This window comes from Gopherus flavomarginatus, chromosome 9 (assembly GCF_025201925.1).
Source record: "Gopherus flavomarginatus isolate rGopFla2 chromosome 9, rGopFla2.mat.asm, whole genome shotgun sequence".
NCBI classification, from domain to species: domain Eukaryota; kingdom Metazoa; phylum Chordata; order Testudines; family Testudinidae; genus Gopherus; species Gopherus flavomarginatus.
Window position 1 is genome coordinate 68,761,182 of NC_066625.1, and position 22,826 is coordinate 68,784,007.

General features: G+C 40.4%; 1 protein-coding gene across 1 annotated transcript in view; it reads left to right on the forward strand.

Moving 5' to 3' along the window:
* Nucleotides 1-19,742, forward strand: part of WDR72 (WD repeat domain 72) — a 192,109-nt gene extending 172,367 nt beyond the window's left edge. Inside the window, exons 19-20 of the mRNA XM_050968656.1 lie at nucleotides 12,388-12,492; nucleotides 19,096-19,742. Of these exons, the coding sequence (XP_050824613.1) occupies nucleotides 12,388-12,492; nucleotides 19,096-19,151 (161 nt within the window). The 3' untranslated portion in view covers nucleotides 19,152-19,742. The remainder of the gene's footprint in view (nucleotides 1-12,387; nucleotides 12,493-19,095) is intronic.
* The last annotated feature ends 3,084 nt before the right edge of the window (nucleotides 19,743-22,826 follow it).

The window sequence follows — 22,826 nt, forward strand, 5'->3', positions numbered from 1 at the left end:
TGGCTTTACCTTCCTATCAGTAATACATCTTGAAGGTCATAATGCAAAATAATAATAATGGCCAAGAGAGGTTAATCAAGGCAGTCTCCCCAAATTTGTTTTTCATGAGTTTAGCTTGTAGGATCATAGATTAAAAGGAGGGAAGAGTATGCAAACTATAATGTTTACATGGTGCCAAGGAATATAACTCAATGCCATGATACAGTTTTTTAAACCAAACACTTTGGCTTCTGTGTGATTAGGATTCTTCTGCAGCAATGGGGTAAAACAGAATCTAAGCTACAAAGATTTTGACTCACGTTAACACATATTGTAATGTGCTGAATCCTAAGTATATCAAGTTTTCTGAAATATTTTGACAATATTCATATTTTGTAATGTCAAGTTATGAGTGGCTTTTGGTTTATTTGTTTGTTTTACAAAAAGTATTTCTATGCTGATGGATAATTACACATACAATATCTCCCCCTTGATTCCAGTGCTGAAGTGAATGGAATTCTGCTTGCTGTATATAGTAACAAAAATTAAAAACTACTAGTACCTCCACTTCCCATGAAAAGTTGATTTCTACTGCCACTCATTGATCTTTTTTGGGGGGAGGGAGCAATAGGGAGTTAGATATAAACAAGGACAGAGTGAGTAATGTAATTCTGCACCATATTTAGTGAAAACTTGTACTAACAATTTTTGCAGGAAAGGAAGAAAACCAGGAAATAAAAGCAATGTCTAATTAAAAAAAACAATTAAAGGGGGCTTACATCTTCCTTGATTTTTTTCCCCTTTACAAAGTTCAGTGATGTTTGTACTGCAGTGCTTTGCAAGAAATGCTGTGGAAGATTTTATGTGAAAGTATTCCATTTTCTATAGCAGAATCTAGAGACAAATTTTACTAGTAAGGTGTTTTATTATTTATAGTATATACAGTATGTGGACAGGTACTGGTGTAAATCACAACTAAGCTCAAGTCAATTGCTTTAAAAACTGAGTGACTGTTTCATTGCACTAATGAAACAAAAATGGGACATCCTTTTAAAGCATAATTCGCTACATGCTTGTATATCTAGTTGAGAGAAATAAGGAAGTCCCTCTGGATGAATAAAACTTCAAAGGATATTAGGGAAAGAATCACAGAAAATTCCTATTTCACCATCTTGGGAAAGTGCTGTCCTCAAAGACATGGCTTTTTAAAATATATAAAGATTTTAAATCTGCCGTAGTATTTTTAGAAGGAAAAAATACTATTTGCATTACATTTTAGTCTTCATTCACTCAGTGTGGGGTGGGCTGTGCACGTGATGTGCCCATAACTTCATTGCATGCAGGGGAAGTCATATGTTTCTGCCATGTCATTGACAATAAATAAGTCCTTGCTAAGTGAAGTGACCCTGGCTGCAGCAGGTACATGGCATAGTATTTATGCATTTCTAAGTGTACGAGGCAAGTTAACGATAACCACATAATGCTGACATCTGATACCATGAATAATTTTTATATTACTCTGTTCAAGATTTGATCATCTGTTTCCAAAGTGTTAGGATACCTTCTTGTCACTTGCATTAGGAAGCTAGTGTCAGATTCATCTGTATTATGTTCTATGGACCAGCTAAAATGTAATATTTTTGCCTCACAGTCAAGACATAATTTCATTTTGGAAGACTTAAGTCTTGTATTGCCAAGTTTGTGATCCATAAATGGGAAGAACTAATGGCTAGTAAGCAGAGATTCCTCCTGGCCTGCTTTTTACAGAGACTTTCTGGGGAAGTAGGAGGTAGGAGCAGTACTATGCATCTGTTTAATATGTTTGGTCATAACTGTAGAAATTAGACAAGGAAAAGGCCTGTTAGATTATCTATTCGAGTCTTCTCTCTGCCAGTTCAGGATTGTGCCCTGCAGGATAATTGCTGATGTTTTGTCCTAGCTCAGTGCTATTAACTTTGTTGCTTTAGTTCCATTTAGTTTCCAGATGGACTCATTCTATACTAGTTTATTTAAAAGTGATACCAACTGCCATATGTGGCTACACTTACTGTAGAATCCTAATTTAAGGGACTGTACAGATTAATTCTTTAATCTGTCCTTTTGTTTTTTTAAGAAAAGGGTAATGAAAACTGTGCCAATCTGATATTTAATTACTGTAAAATAACAACTGGCTGTTCTCAGTTAAATTCCAACTACATAAATCAGTGATTTTTTTAGAAAATGACACCAAAATTCAGTAATTAGCCTAAAACTGATGTTTCCTGTTACTAAGATGAATTTTGAACCAGCGGTCCATATCACTGTCACGGTCCTTGGGTGACTGATGGGCACTCCTGCTGTCTGGACACTGCAAAACCCAGAGGGTGCCTCCATCTGCATAAACAGGAGTTTTAGTGTAGATCTGCTGTTTGCTGTCCCCCAGAGCTGCCCAACAATCATCTGGGACTTCCTGCTTTTAAACCTTTACTCTGCCCCTGACATAATTATAGAGGCTTCAGAGTTGAGGCCAGCCCCGTCCACAGCAGCTCTTTAACCCCTTTGACACCAGTGTGGGGTTTATACATCCTAACGCAATTCTGTCTTCCAGACTAAAAAAGTGAGGGTAGAGGTATTACTCCTAAAACCCCATCATCTTTGCTTCTTCCACATCGTCCTGCGGGTGGCGGCAGCTGCAGCACCAAACAGCAAAGGACATGTGTGACAGTACAGGGAGTGAGCATGTGACCCTGCACTCTGATCAATTGGAAGCTAATTAGTCCCCGCCCCCCACTCGGAGCAGCTGATTGGGGTGTAATGATTCAATCAGGCTAGTGGGCTGGGTGGGGTAAGAACGCAGTTCACTCCATCAGTGCAGGGCTGATAACAAGAGGAACAGGAAGGAAGTACAGAGAGAGAGGAGAAGAGGGGAACAGGGCTAGCTGAGGCTAGTCACACAAAGGGCTCAGAGTAGGGAAACCTCTGTTCTCCTCAGTTCCTGCTGAGAGGGCCTAAACCTTTGCAAACACTGTAAATAGGGAGCACGGGGAACTGTGGTGATATTGGTGAAGCTTCAGTGAGAGCACGCCTGGAGGACTCTGTGCAGTTTCTGTGGGAAAGAAGATGGGGGCCAAGGAGGGCCCCTGTATAACCTGGCTCATTAATTCTAAAGGAACAATAGTGCCACTTCCCAAAGATGGCCAGCCATCTACTCTCCTCCCAGGCCACCTCCCAGGCAGTATGTTTCCTTTCCCTGCTTTGCTGCTCTTGTCTGGTTCCCCTGACAACAGCATCCAGCTGCCTTCCTGCAGTGTACACAAGGTACAGAGGTGTCACTGATGTTACACCATAGTAGAACAAACTGGTGCAACATCATACAGGGACATGATCTATGTCTCCCTAATGCACCTCCAGATGGTTATGTCTCCCTCATCTCCATGTGAGAACACGTGCAGTTTTGAGGGGCAGAAGGTGGCTATCTGCCTTTCCCATTTTTAACCATGCCTTTCCCATTTTTATGAATCCTCTTCCCATTTTCCGTAGTTCTGCATCCTGCCACAGTGCGCTGCAGGGTATACCATATGGAATAAGGATATTTGTGCTGTCCTCTGTGGATATCCTGTTTCAAAATGATTTTGTAGAACACTGCAGGTATTTGGTACAGTTTTTCACTAATATTATGAGGCATGCAGTAATCTTCTCTCTTGAGATTGACACCTATTAGATAGGATTTCAGGATAAGATACTAGCTTTTGTTCCCCACCTTTGCACTTGGCCTCCTAGATGCAGCATAGTAAAAGGTTGTAGTCCTTGCATATTCCTGTAGTACTGTCATCTAACAGGTTTTTTTCAACTTGTTTGCTGAAGAAACCCATTCCCCAACCCCCTTTTTGGTCAACTACAGACTTTACTCATATTTAGGTTGCTGTATCCTATGTATCAAACCTTAATATCATTTATAAATCTTTTAGTTCTCTAGTCACACAGGCCAGCTTCCCTCTCTTTTGACTGAAGGGTAATTTTTGTTTTTGCACCAGTTTGTTCTAGGATGGCAAGTTTCTTGTAGATTTCTCCACTGATTTTTATGATCTCTCTTTAAATCATTAATAATGTAACCTTATTAAAAACCAAAATGAAACCATGATCAGGTTATTTACCTATACAATGAAAAGCCTCTTCTTCTCCATATCCCATTTTTCAGAATCTGTATGGAGATCAAAGGTATATTTACTTCACTATCTGGTGTTTCCAACCAGAGTCTAGTAAGGCTTTTCAGAGTTTAAACTGAGGATAGATGGAAATGACAGGGATTAATTCCTGCAGCATATTCCTAAAGCACTGCTCATCTCTGAAAAGTGTCTTTCACACAAGGTATCTGTGGGGTCTTGAAGTACTTTTTTTTTGTGATTTGAGTTTGTAATATTGAAATAATATGAAACCATTTACATAAAGTTTCAATTTAGATAAGGATTATACTACATGCTTATGCTATTCAAGGCACCAAGCCAATCAAATCTGGATTTCATACTAAGGTTTGTTACATTTTCCTGCCCGGCGGGCCCTTTGATGTGATGTCATGGCCAACTGACTTCACTAACCATATTGTAACTACTTGTTAGGATGCTGAAAAATAGCAAATTTTTTTCATTAAAATTTGCAAGTTTTGATGCTGTAAAATGAAGATTTTTCTAGTCGCTCTCATTAGAATTGCCAACATTCTAATCACACAAAACTGAAAACCTTTGCCCCAACCCTTCCCCGAGATACCACCCCTTCCCCCTCCACTCCAAGGCCACACCCCCACTCACTCCATCCCCCCTCCCTCTGTCACTCACTCTCCCCCACCCTCAGTCACTTGCTCATTTTCACTGGGCTGGGGCAGGGGGTTGGGGACAGGAGGGGGTGAGGGCTTCATCTGGGGGTGTGGGCTCTAGGAGGGGCCAGAAATGAGGGGTTCAGGGTGGAGGAGGGGGCTCTGGGCTGGGGCAGGGGGTTGAGGTGCAGGGAGGAGGAGTGAGGGCTCTCGCTGGGGGTGCGAGCTCTGGGCTGAGGCTGGGGATGAGGGGATTGGGGTGCAGGAAGGGGCTCTGGGCTGGGTCCGAGTGGTTCGGAGTGCAGGAGGGGGTTCTGAGCTGGGGCAAGAGGTTGAGGCACAGGAGGAGGTTTGGGGTGCAGGCTCTGGGAGGGTGCTCAGGGATTGGGGTGAAGGGGGTGTGGGGTGCAGGCCCCGGGAGGGAGTTTGGGTGTGGGAGGGGGCTTAGGGCTGGGACGGGGTTGGGATGTGGCGTGCGGGCTATGGGAGGGGGCTCTGGGCTGGGGCAGGGAGTTGCGGTGCTGGGGATGCAAGGTGCAGACTCCAGGAGGGAGTTTTGGTGTGAGAGGGGGCTCGGGGCTGGGACGGGGGATTGGGATATGGGAGGGGGTGCGGTGTATGGGCTTAGGGTTGGACAGGGAGTTGGGGCACAGGAAGGGGTGAGGGCTCCCAGCGGTACTTACCTCGGCCCCTGAAGCAGAAACAGGTCCTTCAGTTCCTAAGTGGAGGGGTGGCCAGGCAGCTCTGCGAGCTGCCTCCACCTGCAGGCAGTGCCCCTGCAGCTCCCATTGGCCGCTTCTGGGGAGCTGCGTGGAGCCCGGTAGGCAGCCTGCCTTAGCCACGCTCCACCGCCGAACGGACACCTGGCAACCCTAGCTCTCATGAACCTCAAAGTTTTTATGTGCCATTTACAGAATGTGTCCATTTATTCTTAGTTCAATTTTGTGGCTAAATTGATGTTGGTCCTATTCATATAGTAACATTATAGCTAATAGAGTGGAAATAAAATATCACTATAATGATTTTATCAAAACCTCTCCCTTTGTTTACTAGCTTTCTCTCAGACCCTGTTGATTTTGAGCCTCATTTTTATTAAAGCCTCTTTATGCCACTCTGGCAATGTAAGGTGGCTTTAAAGTGGGCATAAATATAGTTTAAACCTACTTTAAGGCCCCTTTATACTGCCAGAGCATGGCAAAGGGGTCTTCCTGTGAATGTGGATCAGATTGTTCACATTGCACACACTGTGAGTACCTAGCCGAGCTGGGCAAGCTAATGATCCAACCAGCGTACCATATTCGGTGATGAATTCTGGTCACATGCCACCTCAGGCACATTGCGCATGTGCTAAGAAGAATAAATGACCATCAATGTTGTGGGAAAGATTATAGTTCCTTTTAGGTACCAGAACCTTACTAAGAATCTTTTCAGTTTGTTGATATTTTATAATAAACCCTCTTTTTCTGCCACAAGGATATTTTAAAATAGGGTAAATAGTGTCAGTTGTAAGATTTTAACTTGCTGCACTTTCTCCAGTGTTACCTAATACTGTTCTGACTTTCACTCTTTATTTGGGCCAGAGTGTTCCTTTCTTATTTTTAACTTTTCAATTCCCTTTGTTCATTTGTCTTTTAGAAGATTTTTTGTAAGGAACATTCCACTTCAAATTGTGCACAAAATATGTGATATTTAAAAAAAAAAGTTCTGATATTATCATTACATAATTTAACTAGAGTACTGTGGGGTATATCTGAGTTTTATCTGGCAAGATTTGTGTACTGCTGTATCACTGACTAGGCAGAGATACACAAACTCTGCAGGCTGTTTGATCTATTAATGATTTTTTTATTAATACCTTCCTTATGTTACAATGATTTTTCGGAATTAGATTTGAAACTCTTTATAAGTAGTACAGTACATACAGTAATTGTGTAGTTTAAATTATAACTAAATTACATGCTATGATTATTCATCTACATTTACGTTCACAACGTTGCCAACTCTCATGAATTGCCTGAGAGTCTCATGTTATTGGTGTTTTTCTTAAAGCCAGAGCTTTGAGAGTCATGAGATTCCACGAGAGTCTGAGTTTTCCTGAAAAAAAAAGTTCTAGTGATGCATGTGGAAAAATGCTTGAAAACACTAAGGATAAAGGCTCAAAAACCAGAAGAAAAATAAAAAGAACTTCTGATTTTATTAAAAAAAAAATCTCAAGATTTTTAAGTCAAATCTCATTTTTGGGTCTCATAATTTTTGAATATTTGGGGTTGGCAATACTGATGTTGGTTTATTCATTTTGATCTCAAATGATTTTAAATTCTGCTACTATTTCTCCATAGGCAGGGACACAGTTGTCCAGGCAAACACATTTGTAAAATTGCGGGCCTAATTTGCACAAGTGACTAATACATATATACAAAATGAAAAAGGACTGAATTATGACCCACCCCTTGGTAACGCCCCACACATCTGATCTCCCTGATTACCTGGATCACAAGTCTTGGGGTCGGGGTGGGGGCTGCTACACCAATATTCCCCCCAAGAAAGCCATGGCTTTACCTCCCCTATGTTTTGGCTACCTGAGATGACTGAACATGAGAGTGTATGGTAATTGCCCTACGCTGTATACTCCGCCCCCCCCCCCCCGCAGTATAATTTCCCAAAGAGGAATTTCAAAGGAACTGTGACTCAGAAGTGTGAAATGTGACTCAATACCACATCACATTTTGGGCTAAACTACAAGTCAGTATTTTCTGTCACAGAAGTGATATCATCTTATCTGGGTGAAATATTATACAAAGTCAGTCTCTAATAATCACTGCAGGCCTAGGCCAAAACCCAAGCAAAACCTGGATCACTAAGTGGCTTCTTAGAGGGCTAGTAACACCTCATCTGAGGCAGACTACCAAGTGAAAATAGAGCCCACCTACCCTCTGGAGAGTCATGAGCTGCACCAGGAACCCATTAGGATTTGAGGATGGGCCAGCATTAGTGGTCATTGTTAGACTTTTTTGAGGGGCGGAGGTGGGGAGGGTATTTTTTTCATTCTCTGCTGGGAGGCAGTTGCTGTGAGAGGTTTCCTTGTCACCACAATATTCCGTATTTGAAACTTTCCTAATGCTCTTCTGAGGCGCTCTAACTTTCAGATTCACATATATATAACTAACAACCCAGTCTATATATACAGTTTTATTGTAGCTATGTCAGTTCCAGGATATTAGAGAGACAAAGAGGGTGAGGTAATATCTGTTACTGGACCAACTTCAGTGGGTGAGAGAGACAAGCTTTCAAGTTTACACAGAACTCTTACTCAGGCCTGATCGACACAAGGCAGCTTATACTGACCTAACTATGTAAGTGTCTACACTAAAATTTGATTCCTGCCAACATAACTACCTCACTATGCTGACTTAACAACTCCACCTCCATGAGAGGCACTCAATGTTAATGTAGTTAGGTTGATGCAGTGTCAGTGTAGACACTGCATTGCTTACATTGACTGTTACTGGCTTTCAGAAACCATCCCGCATTGCCCCACATTGACAGTACAATCAGTACAAATGCTCCTGGTAGGGACACACCTCACCAACACAGGGAGCAAAATGTAAACATGCACAAGTGGTTTAATTACTGCTGCGGCTGTATGCCGACATAAGTTAGATCAATTTAATTTTGTAGTGTAGACATGCCCTGTGTCAGAGTGTCACAGCTAACTACAAGATGGAACAGATTATTTAGCATAAGTAGTTAACACATATTTCAAGGGACCACTCAAGGTAAAGTGGCCTATTAACACCCCTCCCCTCATAAGGAGGAAAGGAAGGAAATCTGTACAACAGAAGACGAACCTGGGAGCTTAAATTCATAATTTAGCTAGACACTAAAAGTCATGGATTGAACAGACACTGGATTTATGACTTATTATCTATAACCCACTAACAAACCCTTGTTAATAGGCCACTTTACCTTGAATGATCCCTTGAAAATGTGTTAACTACTTATGCTAAGCAATCTGTTCCACCTTATATTTAGTTGTAACACTCCTGAGTCCAGATCTAAACTACAAACCTGTCACAAAACTCTGACCTCTTAGGGAGATGGATTAACTACACTGACGGAAGAAGCTCTCCTGTCAGCATCTGTAGTGTCTTCACTAAAGTGCTACAGTAGCTGCTGTAGCACTGTATCTGAAGACAAGCCTTGAGTTAGGCCTTGTCTACACTGCCACTTACAACACTGAAACTTCCTTCACTCAGGGATGTGAAAAAACAGCCTCCTGAGCAATTCAAGTTTCAGCTCTGTAAAGTGGCATTCTGGACCTGAGATCAGCAACCTGCGGCACGCAAGCTGATTTTTAGTGGTACTCTGCTGCCAGCCAGGGTCCCGGCTGCCAGCCCCACTCAGCCTGTTGCCGGCCTGGATGGACGGAACCCAGGGCCAGCAGTGGGCTGAGCGGAGCCAGTGGCCGGGATCCTGTCTGGCATGCGCTGGTGGACGGAACAGCCAGACAGCAGCAGGCCGAGCGGCTCAGCCTGCTGCCGGTCTGGGGCTCCATCTGCCGCCCCTGCTGCCAGATTGGGGTTCCGTCCTCCAGCCCCCAGAAATGTAAAATGTATTACTGGTATGCAAAACCTTAAATTACAGTAAATAAATGAAAACTTGGCACCCCACTTCTCAAAGGTTGCCGACCCCTGGTGTAGACAGTGCTACAGCGCTGGGAGCGGCATTCTCAGCACTGGTAGCTATTCCCTCTTGGAGGTGGTTTTATTACAGTGCCGGGAGAGCTGTCTCCTACCGCTGGAGCCATGGCTACACAGCCAACATTAAAGCACTGCGGGGGCAGTGTTTTAATGTCGGCTGTGTAGACATACCCTTACTTTCCCAGACCTGAAGAAGAGCTCTATGTAAGCTGGAAAGCTTGTCTCTCTTACCAACAGAAATTGGTTCAACAAAAGTTATCTCACCCACCTTACCTATAACTTACCTCAAAAGAGTCCAGGATATTTAATATGATGGGCTGTTTTAGAAAAACACTCCACTAATTTGGGCACAAAAACTTTTCTTTCAAAATCCAGCACGTAAGCTTAAATTTCTCATTATTTTTTTCTGAACAAATATTTCTTGTGGACACTTCAAGGAATTCTTCTCTTCACAACTACTTGCCCTATTCCCAGTTAGTGGATTTGAAAAACACATACATATTTAGGATAACAAAACAAAACATGCATTTTGCCTTGGCAAAAATGTATTCCAGGGCAACAATTTATCATTATACTCCTTGATTTCTTACTGCATGAAAAGATGCTTAAGACAAAAGCATCAAAAAGCTAATGCTTCCATTTCAAGTAATTAGCAATTTTATCAAAATGTGGAAATTTGGAATTTTTAAAATATATGCCAGTAAAATACAGGTTTTGGCATAATGTTTCTGAAGGAAATTATGCATTTTGGTCAGAATTCATGCTAGTTGAACGCTGCAAAAAAATAGCATCTATGAACTTCTGCATGAATTCATAATGGTTTGACAGATTGTACCTCTCTCCAATTTGCTATTTTGAATAGCCACTCAAAGAGCTTTTTGTTCTTGTGAATGTTTTGACAATTGGTGTTTAGATCTGTTCAGAGGGCTAGCTAGTGGCCTGTACTCCCTTTAATTTGAGACCTTAAGTGAGACTGACAAGATGCATAGACCTTACCCTGGCCTTCTCTGCACAGGGGTGAATTCTTCCCCACCCCCTGCAAATTACCTCTGTTGCATGTGTACAAGACATTGTGTGAACAATTCATTGTTCATTATTGACTGTTCTTCCCCTTCAGAGTTGACTCGGCCCTTTCTTTACTCTCCCATATAGATACACTGGGTTCCATGCAGTTTATTGTGTCAGCTTTTTCAGAGGGACCTGAAAAAAACAAAGTTCTTCTTTGTGTGGATGTTAATAATTCCACAGACCCTTTTGTAAGATTAGAAGATTTCCTGATAACCTTGGCCCCTTCTTCATTGTGCAAGTTGCTGTACACTGATGGTTGCTATCTTGGCGCTGCCCCAGACATACAGTTCATTGAAAAAGTTGTTTTTTTTTCGGGTGAAAGGTTTTATATTATTGTCACATATTTCATTACTATATTATTTACTTAAGGCCCCAATCTTGCAATTGGATCTAGAGCATTCTTGGCTTACGTTGGGCTCCATGTGGATGCAGAGATCCACTCTAATAGAGCTGATTGCAGGATTGGCTCCAAATGTTATAGACTGATGGAAAATGCAGGGCATCAGTGTGGTCATTATTATTCTTAATTATTTGTATCATTGCAGCAGTTAGGAGTCCCATTCAGGGACCAGGACTCCATTATGCTAGGTGCTGTGGAAGCACAGAAGAAAAAAAAAAAAGGTCCGTGTATCTCATGTGGACCAGTTTCTTTTGAAATGAGCAGAAACCTGATTTCTTTTAATGTTGGGGACTGTCCATTGAAGTTTACCTGGAGAGGATTCCCTTCTTATATCACATACTCACCTTGCAAAATTCAGCAAAAGCTGACTGGCACACAGTCATGACCACAACCCTGATCCTGAAAACTAATCCTAAGGGTGTCTGTGAAGAACACCTACTTTGGGGCTGCACGCAGGTGCAAGGGTCTATCTGCATTAATCAATTTTCAGGATTAGGACCTAAGTTAGTTATACAATTAAGAAAAAATTCAAGTCCAGTTACTGGTGTTACCAATGAAGGTAAGGACTGAGGACTTCAAATGGACTTAGATCAAGCCTTAACTGTGTATGTTCCATGAAATAATGTGGAACAGTTTTACATTAACTGTGTAATTAACCTTTATTACCAATGTAATATATGTTTTCTGATCAGCAAAGGTTTGGGGCAGAGATGATGCAGAAACATTTACTTCCTGTAACAAAGACAGTGACTGTCTGGACAGAGTTCTAGCTTATTTGCTGTATAGGAAAACTTTCATTGGAGCTATGTGAATATTCAGGGTAAATTGTATATAAACAAATTTTAAAATTCAGATCTCATTGAGTGTAGCTTCTTATCTTCAGAATCACAAATGTTCACCAGTTAGATAAAAAAACATATTTTCCTAATTAGATAATCTCCAAACTACAATTCAGTCTCCTTTTATGCTGCTACAATGTAAATATTGTAAAATAATAGCATCACATTTGAGGTGTCTTATGTAGCACATTTAAAAAATATATTAATGTAAACCAAAATAAAACACAAGTCCACTCTCCAGTGTGTGACTCCAATATTTACAAGACCTTTTAATTTGATTGTTTACTCCATTTACTGGTTTCTTTTGGTGGAGGAAGGAAGCATTATGTTGGACTACTAATTTACTTTATTGTTTCAGGCTTATGCAAGGAAAACGAATAAGGGATCGCGTTTAAGCTGATCACTCAAACTTCTCTCCCAAAAAAGTCACATCTATAGAGTTTAACTGTTATGTGCCTGCCATAAATATTTAAGAGGTTCTGTTTTATTTTTTTTAATGTATTATTTGTTTGCAAAAAATGATCTCAGTGTTGAAAAAACTGTAACAAAGAAGAGAAGTGTTTTATCTGTGAATATATTACAAGTTTCTACCCTATTTTTCCTTCTTTATAGCTGCAGTCAGTGTGGGAAAGCATGACAGCTGCTCAAATTCGGCAAACTTCCAAGCAGTTGAGTATATGCCTGACCGATGTGTCATGGAAGAGTCCGAGAGTCCAGGTGAGAGCCCTTTAAAGATAGTCCCCGAGTATCAAATGATAAATATGACACAGCTTTTGAGCCAATCAAATAAAGCACATTGTAATGCTGCTTCCTTTTTAGCAGCTGGAATGTCAAATTAATGGTCACCTCCTGGGGTCATAGTGTGGAGCTGTTATCCTTTCCTCTTTCATCAAGCATTCCAGTCCTAGAAAGGATAAAGGCTTTGTGACCAAAAAGAAAACTGACACTACTAGTTCATTATAATTAGTTTTGGACTAAACTGCTTAGTTAATATATGTACAGTGTCTGACCCTTTGAAGGTAGAGTAAGATTATGAAAAATTAGAAGGATTGTCCCTACTATAGCTGAATATAAAGTAGCCGTTCGGACGCTATAGGTCTGGAGAAAAGCAAATTGACAGTGTTATAACCCGATTCCTTTTTCAAATCAACTCACAGTAGTTATTTCAATTAATGATTTTTAACATTGAAATGATTAATTTCAGTGATGTACATAAGCTGCATTCCCTTCTAGTGGCTATGGACTTTGTCTTAATGTTGCTTATTTCTCTATCTATGTATGGTATATGTAATAATATTAATTGAATCTGAAGGAAGAGCAGTTAAATGTAAATTGCATCTAATTGTGGCTGATTAAAAACATAGTATGTGATTAAATTTAAAAAAAGGTAAGCAAGGTATGGGTCTGGCCCACATACCAACGTGTACGTAACATATACACAGTATCCCTTAGTGAAAGAGTTAAACATCTTTTTTTCACTTGATATTTTCCTTTCTGCTTTATCTGGTTTCTGTGTACCCTCTTGCATTTTTGTGTGCTGATCCATGTATCATATTTTTGATTCATCCTCTCTGCGGCCTGTCAGCTTAGTTAAGAGATTTCCAAATCTTGCAGCCTGCACTGACAGGGGGCAGCTGCCAACAGTCCCCTGATCCTTCCCTAAGGAGCGCTGCTGAGATTTAATTTTCAGTGAAAGGGTGCAGTCTGAAATCCATGTCAGGTCCCCTAAGTCATCTCAGAACCCAGATAGGACCCATGGCTCTGGGATTATATTTCAGTGCACTCCACTCCTTCAAGATTCCCTGGGAGTTGAAGTGCTGTCATGTACCTGATTTGAACTACATTTTTTTCTTCTTTTCCACAGAAATGAGCAATGGTATATTTTAGAATAAGTGAAATCAGTGAATTGTAAATCTGCATCTATTTTCAAACCATTTTGGCTTGGTCTCACTACTTCACTGCAAAATGCAGCACTGGATTTAAAAATAATAGGTACTAGGGTTAGGAGACACATTTAATTCCATACTTCAGTTATACCAAACCATTGATGGTACCGTACTTTAAGGCTTATGCCCTTCAGGAACTGTCCAGAAACCTTTCTAGAACTGTTACAGATAACAAATGTACAGCCTCATTTTTTATCTATTTTGGATAGAAGTTAGAAAGAATTAATTAAAGGTTAATAGTCATAACTGGTTCAGGTGAGAATTAATTTAGGACTCCCTCTGTCTAAAGATGATATTAATTGTAACCTTCCTTTAAGTTGTTTTGGGTGACTGAATGCGCCTGGCCCTGGATGGGCGTGTAGAATATATAGTTCTGCATACCATATGTATGTGTGAAACAAAGAAAAGGATGTAAAACTGTCCAGCGGTGAATATTGATTGGGAAAAATGTGTGTTGATAAAGAATCTCAACTTAAAAACTGAGTTTCATTCTGTCCATCTGACATCATTAAACTGCTAATAAAGAATGAATTACTCTGGCTTTTCTCTCTGCCCATTCCTGCATTTTAAGACATCTTGCCTTGTAGGTCTGAAAATCTCTGGAGATTTCACTACTGGTCTCACTGCTTTCCACTGAGAATTTGTGGCTTGGTTGTCATGGAGACATCGTATTTCTCCAGGAATTGCTCATATTGATCCGTGGACAGGCGTAAATGGCCAGGCGAATGTGAGGAGTAAAGGGGGCTGGGCAGTACTATAAAATGACCAGAGGTTATGGGTCGGAAATAAGCTCATAGCAAACACTTAGGTAAAGAGAAAGAAACAGTTTCATTTTGTTTCAGGATTTCGTTTTTGCACTTTGTGCCATTGTCTTCTTTCACTATAGACTGAAAGAAACTTGTTAGTCACTTGTCATGTCAGATCTTTGGTGCTTGTCCTGACACAGCTGTCAGCCTTCCAGCTCTGTGCAGTTCAGGGACACACAACAAAGAGCCAGCAACATGAATTATTTATTGCTCCTTGTGTGGATGAAATTCTGTGATAAGAAATTAAGACACTTCTGACAGAAGCGTTTGTTTGAAAAGAAAGATTTTGGTGATAGAATGCTTGAAGCTTACCACTTACTTTTTCGTAGGCAAACATTAAAACAGTAACATAACATTTAGTTGGGTACTATTTTCTTTAGTCTGTCACATGTTTTTACTTTGTAGCATATTTTACTATTTGAGAGCATGAAGGATGTCAGCATTTGACTTGCTGAAACTACAACTTCAGAATCTGTGTCCCATGAATTCAAAGCCTGGGAAGAAAACTTAAAAGTTCCACCTAAGCTGTTATTAAAAAGTGACCTATATATGTTTGCAGAGTAGTTTGCATTTTGCTTACGGTACTTTGTCATATGCTGCATTTCCTACAGAAACACCAGTAAAGAGTATATTGACTTTACCATCTCTTTTGATGAAGTTAGGGTGAAAGTACTACAGTGCATCTTCAAAGATCTCTATAAGTATTCTTAGAAAGGTACTTTACTATATTTTATTGGAACCAGTATGGGTTACATACAGTCTCTCCCACTGCTGCAAATTTGACCTGAAGCAATCACAGAAAAGGGCATATACCCAGGTGAATAGCAGGAATCCATTAGACAAGCCAAGAAAATAAACTGGGATTTACCTGTAATTTTCAGTATTCATAATATGGTATGACTAGTGTCTGACAGGTAATAGGACCCCTCAGCCTGCACTTTCCTCTTGGATAATTCATTAGTAAACATTTTTCACCTGCACCAGACACAGGTAAATATCAGACTAGGGTTTCTTGCCTGGGCAAACTGGATTTTAATTGCTCTCTTGCATGTACCTACAAGATGCCATTATCTGAGATAGTGGCTCATGTTTGTATCAGCCCTCACACAGAGGAAATGCTGGGCTTCTGTCCCAGATGTCTAATATTAGATTTGTGTCTGCCAGTTCCCTACATGCTGAGGACTACTTCTCTCTAATATGCAAAGCCATGGCTCTTGAAACTTGTCCCTGCTTTGGCCTGTAACACAATAATCAAATAATGTCAACACTATGTTTATAGAACTGGTTATCTGGGCATATCAAAATACATTACAAATATTAACTGACCCTCGCAATGCCCCAGTGAGGTAGGGGTTACCACCACATCTTGCAGGTTGGGAAACTGCAACACAGAGGTGTTAAGTGACTTGTTCAAGCTAATGCACCAAATCTGTGGCAGAGCTGGGAATAGAACCCAGATGTCCTACTCCTACACCTGAGCACTAGACCATGCTTCCTCTCATAGGGGGCTTAGGTACCTGTCCAGGGAGGAGTATCGTTGCAGGCATACTTCCCCCACCACCCATGCAGAAGTCTCTTGGGAGCATTTTAGGGATTTAGCTCCTTGGAGTTGGAGGGGACCAGACAAAGATTCTTTGAATTTTACCCACTGGAACATGGAGAGAAAGCAGCACAAGTTAATGCAGCCTGAGATTTCTTTGCCTTCTGTGCTGTCCTTTAGCACAGATCCAGGAAAGAGAGTCCCTGAAAGCCTGGCTCATGCAGGACCAGTGTTGTCTAGGGATAGATGAGAGCAAGTGGGGCCAGGTGGAAGAACATAGTCAATGCACATTGGCATAAATGTCCCTTGCCTACTTTGGACCTCCCAGCACAAATCTTGCCATATTCATCAGATAAGCAGGTAGAAACCCAGGTATTTCCAGCGATAGTGGGGACACATCACACTCCTCCAATAGAACAGTGAGTAAGAAACTGGAGGCTGAAACTAGCAGAGCATTTTCTCCCCTGTGTGGATGTAATGGAGTATACAAAACCATGCAGGAGATGAAGGGATTAAGGAGGCCCTCTGGGCTCAGACAGCCCTGCCCCATCACACCCTCAAAGCCTGCACAAGCTGGAGAATGAGCTTAACAGGGGAAGCAGACTAGCTCAGTGGCAGGCAGATAAGAGAAGTAGCAGATGTGCACTCTGAATTCCTGGGAAGGAAGTCTCACAGGAGCTCCTGCTGCCTGAGGATACTGACTTGGCCAAGTGTGCAAAAGAGGGACTGGTGACTTCTGAAGGTTAGAAACTTAGTTTGTATATTCAGTTATTTACTTTATCCTGTGGGAAGAGGAGGTACTGGTAGGAAGTGATCAAGAGAGGCAGCTGCATAGCACCTCAATGCACAGGGCTTAGCTGCCTACCACTGGGCCCTGGATTGGAGTGTGATAAGGGGTGGGACCAGGCTCCCCCACCAGCACCTAAAGAGGTGACAGTGATAGATGTCTGTCCCTCAGCAGGGAATGTAGTTGAGGAAGACGCCAAAGGTCCCTGGGTCCAGACCCCAAGACCTTGTCTCAAGGGACAAGCCCTTGCTAATTTCTGAAGACTTCCATGTTATTGGAGTCTTTATGTGTGTCCTGAAGGGGGTGGACTTGAATGTGTGCCTTGGCCAGAGGGCTGAGTTGCTGAAAGGACAAACCACCTTAGGGAAGAGGTGTAGTGAGAAAGGGGAGTGCCCAGGAGGAAGACAACCTGCCATACCCGTGCCTGACCACTAGGCAGCACTGGCAGTGAGTTTTCCCCTTCACAGTGGGTTACTGCTGTTTAAAGGAGAGTGGGACCCTATGTGATGGCCTTCAAAAGTGTGTCAGTACCTCTTTGGTTAGCCAAGAACATTCCTTTGTGCATCTTAAATCCCTCCTGTCACTTCGCATTGAAAACATTGCTTCTAAATATTTTGCCCCTCATTCTCTGACCAGCCTGACCAGAATAAAATTCTGCTTGTATTTGAGACACTAGTGAAAAATCCCTATAGTTTCACACCTTGCTTAGTTTCATGTACCAGAAAATCCTGATCACAATCTGTGGCCCTCCCTGAGGGGGAGAACAATCTGTGGCCCTCCCTGAGATTTCATCTGTGAGATATAGCGCTACACTAAGTGGGAAAATAAATCAAAAAGGAAAGATTCAATTGGCCAAGTCACCTGAGAGCCATGAATATGCAGCACTGAGTGTGACTGTGTTGTGAAGAGACAGGTTATAATTATCCTTTAGAATACCTGATTAACACTCCAGTGTATGCAACTCTAAGGTATGTTATGTAGATAAATGCAATACTACTTACAGCTGTAGATCAATATCCTGTTTGTTGAAACTTGATATTCAAATCAAGGTTTTTCCATTAAATTTCCCAACTGTGGAGCACCTTATGAAAAATCAAGGCTATTTTTTCCTTTTTCTGGCTCAGGTACCAATATCACAGCAAAAAATAGGTAACACTAAACAAGGACAGATTCAGGAATGGAATGTTAGCAGTTGCTGATGATGCACGAAGCAGAAAGAATGTGGAATGTGTGGACAACCCATTAATCATAACCACAGATAACACATACTGGTCATGGTTTGTGTTAAATAAAAGTTCATAAACATTTTATCATAGTAACTGTATGATAATATTAAAATATCCCATGTGCCATTTAGCATTAAGTTTCAAAGTATCAAATTATTTTTCTATGTTTTTCACATGAAATTAGGGAGTAAGTCAAGAAGACTGCATAGTGTGGTATGAAAAAGATGTTTTATATCTATACAAATATAAATTGATATCTACTTTTAGGGACTCTAATCTCCTGGATTTTTGGCTGTAATTATTAGGACTGCAAAAGAATTGACTGCTTTTATCTCTCTCTCTCTTTATTCTTACCTTATCTCTTCATTGCATCCACTTAAACAATGTCTTATAAAATACCTAACACAAGCAATATTTTAAATTTAGGCTATAAGGATTATCATACATCAGCTAGGAAAATTCATGCGACTAAAAATTTGATTGATTGACTAATTCCCATTTCTGGTAGACTCTTGATAAATTGTGACAGGACTAAGATGTCATACCTGAATAGTATAAATCACTATTACTCTTATTTCCACTTATCCTACAATGAGTCCAGTTGAGAGAATGCATGCATTCCATCTGCAAGTGAAGAGAAAATGCAATAATCTGTTAGCATTTAACAAGAATTAGCTGTCTCCTTCCAAAATTAAGAAGTTTTGCACATCTAAAGAAAATTTGTGTTGAATTGCTTCGAGAAGATACATATGCACTCTTAAACCAATTTGACTTATATGTTGCTTTTTGTGATGTCTGCTCTTTGAGGGGGTAAAATATTTTGTGGTTGTAGATTGTGGTATACTTGAATACTAGCATAATGTTGATGCATAGCTTAATTTCACTACAAAGTGTGTTGAGGGTTTTTATCATTTTATAAAGTGATTTATCACAAACTCTTTTAAACAAGTGAAACCGTGCCTATTAATCACACCACAGAATGTTCCAAAGTCAAATTAATACATTTGTTTTCCAGATGAGATGAAACAGCATCCTTGGATGTCCAATGTGTGTTCCTGCAAGGTGTGTTAAATAAGCCTGCTCATTCAATGGAACTAGAAGGTAGTCAAGTACAGCAGAGGAACTGAAAATACAAGACTCTTTCATAGGACATCAGATTTTCTTTACTGTGTTTTGATACAAGAAATATTCAATTTATATTATTTATCACTGTACCTTTCAGAATTAATTTTCAAAAGTGTCTTTCATATCTGCTTTTCTCGTCTTAGTTATTGGTTCCATGTACAATGACAGCCCTTCAGAAGAGTCACATTGATTGAATATAATCTAGATTTTTGTTAACATATGCAACATTATATGATTCCTTGTTCTTGAGATGTTTTTCCACTAACAGAAGGAATGACTCCCAATCTCAAGACACAGACATGTTGTCATTATTAGTAAAATTCACTTTAGAAGTATTATCGTAAATCTAGCTGGTAAATATTACACTTGCATAAATTTGAAGATTTCAATTAATTTTAAATGTTCTCTGTCTTGTTACTAAACTACATTTATTATTGATAACATTTCAACATGGAGAAGACCAAATATATTTAAAACAACTTGTGCATCAATGTTTGCCTGAATTTGAAGGAAAAAAATGTAAGCATTTAATTAAACTGAAAATTAAAAATTAATGTGTGTGATTGCATTGTAGGTAAGTGATTCTGCAGAAATCAATATTAGGGGGAAAAATTGTGTGTACATGTCAATGTCAATGTGAAATTTGGAGAAAGTTGCCCATAGCATCCCCTGCTGAAATGGTGCAGTGTATAGAGGTGCTGTTCGCATTCCTCAGAATGAGGAATAAAACATATTGAAATCTATATCTGCACTGAAAATACACATACTCCACATGTCTACATGCTTGTCCCTGGATCCTGTCTTGAGTCTTGTCTGGATCTTGTGTAACGTGGGCCACATTCTGCTCACTTATTCTGGAGTAAATTCACCGACCTCACTAGACTTTATTCCAAATTTACTCAGGTGTAATTGAAAGCAGGATATGACCCATATTGTCACTTGAGATAAACAGAGGGTTAGTCTAGCTCTCAGTGTTTATGATAAAAGCAGAAATGCAAACAGCAACAATGTAAAACATGATTAATTTATAACTACACCTAGCAAAATATGTAATATGCAGTTTCACAGATGGCAGACAGTAATCCAAATGTGAGTGAGCATGTGAGTGAGGCCCCATTCTTGCCTTCGCCACCTTCTAGTCTTAACGGCAGTCTCTTATTTCTATAAGCAGGAGCCCAAGTCTTGATAGTTTGCTTCTGTGAGTAGTGATGCTTTCAGAGGCATTGCTTAAGCCATGATCCTTCTAACAACTTTTCCAGTTCTTATGTAAAACACATCATCTTGGCAGCTTATGAGTATTGCAGCCATGTTCATGTGTTGTATTAGTGCACCTTTTATCATTGGATCATCCTATTCTTTTTTGTGCTGCATAGTCACATCCCTATCTAAGGATCCAGTTCTGAATTCTGTAACTATTACTGTTCTTGAGTAGACTTGGGCTTTGTCTACACTGGCAAGTGAACGACACAACTTTTGTCATTCAGAGGTGTTAAAAGAAACCACACCCACACCCCAAAAGAAAAGTTTTGTCAAGGAAAAGCGCTGGTGTGAACAGCGCTTTGTCGGGAGGAGCGCTCTCCTGCCACCAGAGCAATCCCCGCTCATTAGGAGAAGGTTTTTGTCAGCAGGAGAGCTCTTTCTCCCACTGACAAACAGTGGCTACACTGCATGCCTTGTAGCGGCACAGCGGTATCACTAAAAGCTGTGTAGTGTAGACAAAGCCTTACTCACCTCATTCTCTTCTTTAATGTAAAGGTTGCAAATTGGGCCCAACCCTGTTTCCACCAAAGAAGTAGTCTCTGTCTCCCAAAAAGCTATGCTGGGTCAAAGGATGTTGCACAGATCAAGGAATTAGCATTGTCCACAATATCCTGTTGTGGTAACAATTATATTTGTGCAACATGATGTTTGATTGCTTGCTTTTTATTCTACAAAGCACTGCATACCAGCAGACTGCCAATACTGATAACACTTTGAAATGCTTTCTGCAGTGAAGATTGCTGTTTGGCACATGCTTCTGCATGCCATTGTTTATTCACTTTGTGATAATTATAATTGCAAGTATCTGCAAGGTAATGCATTAACTTTTTTATTAGGTGCATTTATTGTCCTAGAGAGTGTTTCCAAATGGTGTTTGGATGCCTTTTAAACATAGGCGTACCAACAGAGGCTGAAGACCAACTTTTGCTTAGGACAACATATTTGTACCTACTCAACCACTTTACATCTATGTACAGAAATATGCATTAACATCCTACATTTACGATCAGTATCTATGAGCCACAATGGCGAAGAAAAACATCCCTCTTCTAATGCAATCTGATGCACCTTTGCAGTGATACTTATTAGATATTTTTATTTTATAAGGCAGTTACAAGGTGTTTGCAAATGTATTTTTCAGTTTATTAAGTTAAAGGGACGCCATCAAGATGAAAGGCATAGTCTAATACTTTAGTGTCCTTATCAGGGTTGCAGTTATATCAAGTTTTCAAAAATGCCCAGGTGAGCTAGGAGCCTAAGTTCCATTTTCAAAAGTCATAAGTATTTTTCATAAGTAAATCTTCATAAGTCAGTGAGACTTAGGTTGCTAAGTCACTTGGGCATTTTTGAAAATTTTACCCATAATCCATTGCATGATTTTAAAAATATACTTTAAAATAGAATTTACTTTTCACTAGAGATGGGTCCAAACCAAAATTCCATACCTAGGAACCCTTTTAAAACTTGAAATTTCAAGTACAAATGTGGATATAGATCAGAATTTTGCACCTGACTCCTATCTCTTCTAATGGGCTGCTTCAAATTCTCAGATCCAAACATTGCAATATTTGGATTAAGATGCATATTAACAGTCCAAAATTCAGCAGTTTGATCTCTGATGTGCTGTTGACTTACTTTTAGCCTTAAACAGTGAAACAAACACCCATTGTTGCAATTTCAGGATTATATGTACTTGCACAATGCTGTTGTGTTTGAATGTTCCAGGGAAACGTTTTAAGAAGAAGTCGTCGTCTGCTGCTTTCAGAGGTGCAGATGCTCCCCTCCAATTATGCTGGTAGAAAGGAGAAGTGTGCACGGAGAAGGGGAAGAGTAATTGGCCTGTGCAATGTTTTCAAACCTCAGCCCTGTGAAAGCTCTTCTGCAAGCACACAGGGGTGGGGCATATAGCGATGAAGTGAGTGGAACAGCCACCCTGTGCAGCATGGTGTCTCCTATGGAATAAGCAGCATTACCTCTCCATAGTGTTTTCTCCTCCCTTTGGAGGAGTATGGCAGTTACAGTGCAGACTCGGAGAGAGAGGCAGTGGCAACACAGAGCTTGAGGTGGTTTTGCTGCCAGTTCTGAAGGATTGGCTAGAGAGCACCATAGTGAGACAGCTCTCTATGCTACTACTGGTTTGGGATCTGTGAAGAGAGAAGGCTGGTTCTCAAACAGGACAAAGGTTTTTGCTGAATTTATGGGTCATGCATCTTTTCCCAGTGTTAGCAGAAGAAACTCCATGAGCTGATCCTCCCACTTTTCCCTTCCTGGAGGTTTTCCCTGTGAAAGGCAAGAGCCAAGTCAATGACATTTTTAAGAAATCATGACAGCATTGATATTCATAATAGTTTTGCTTATTTT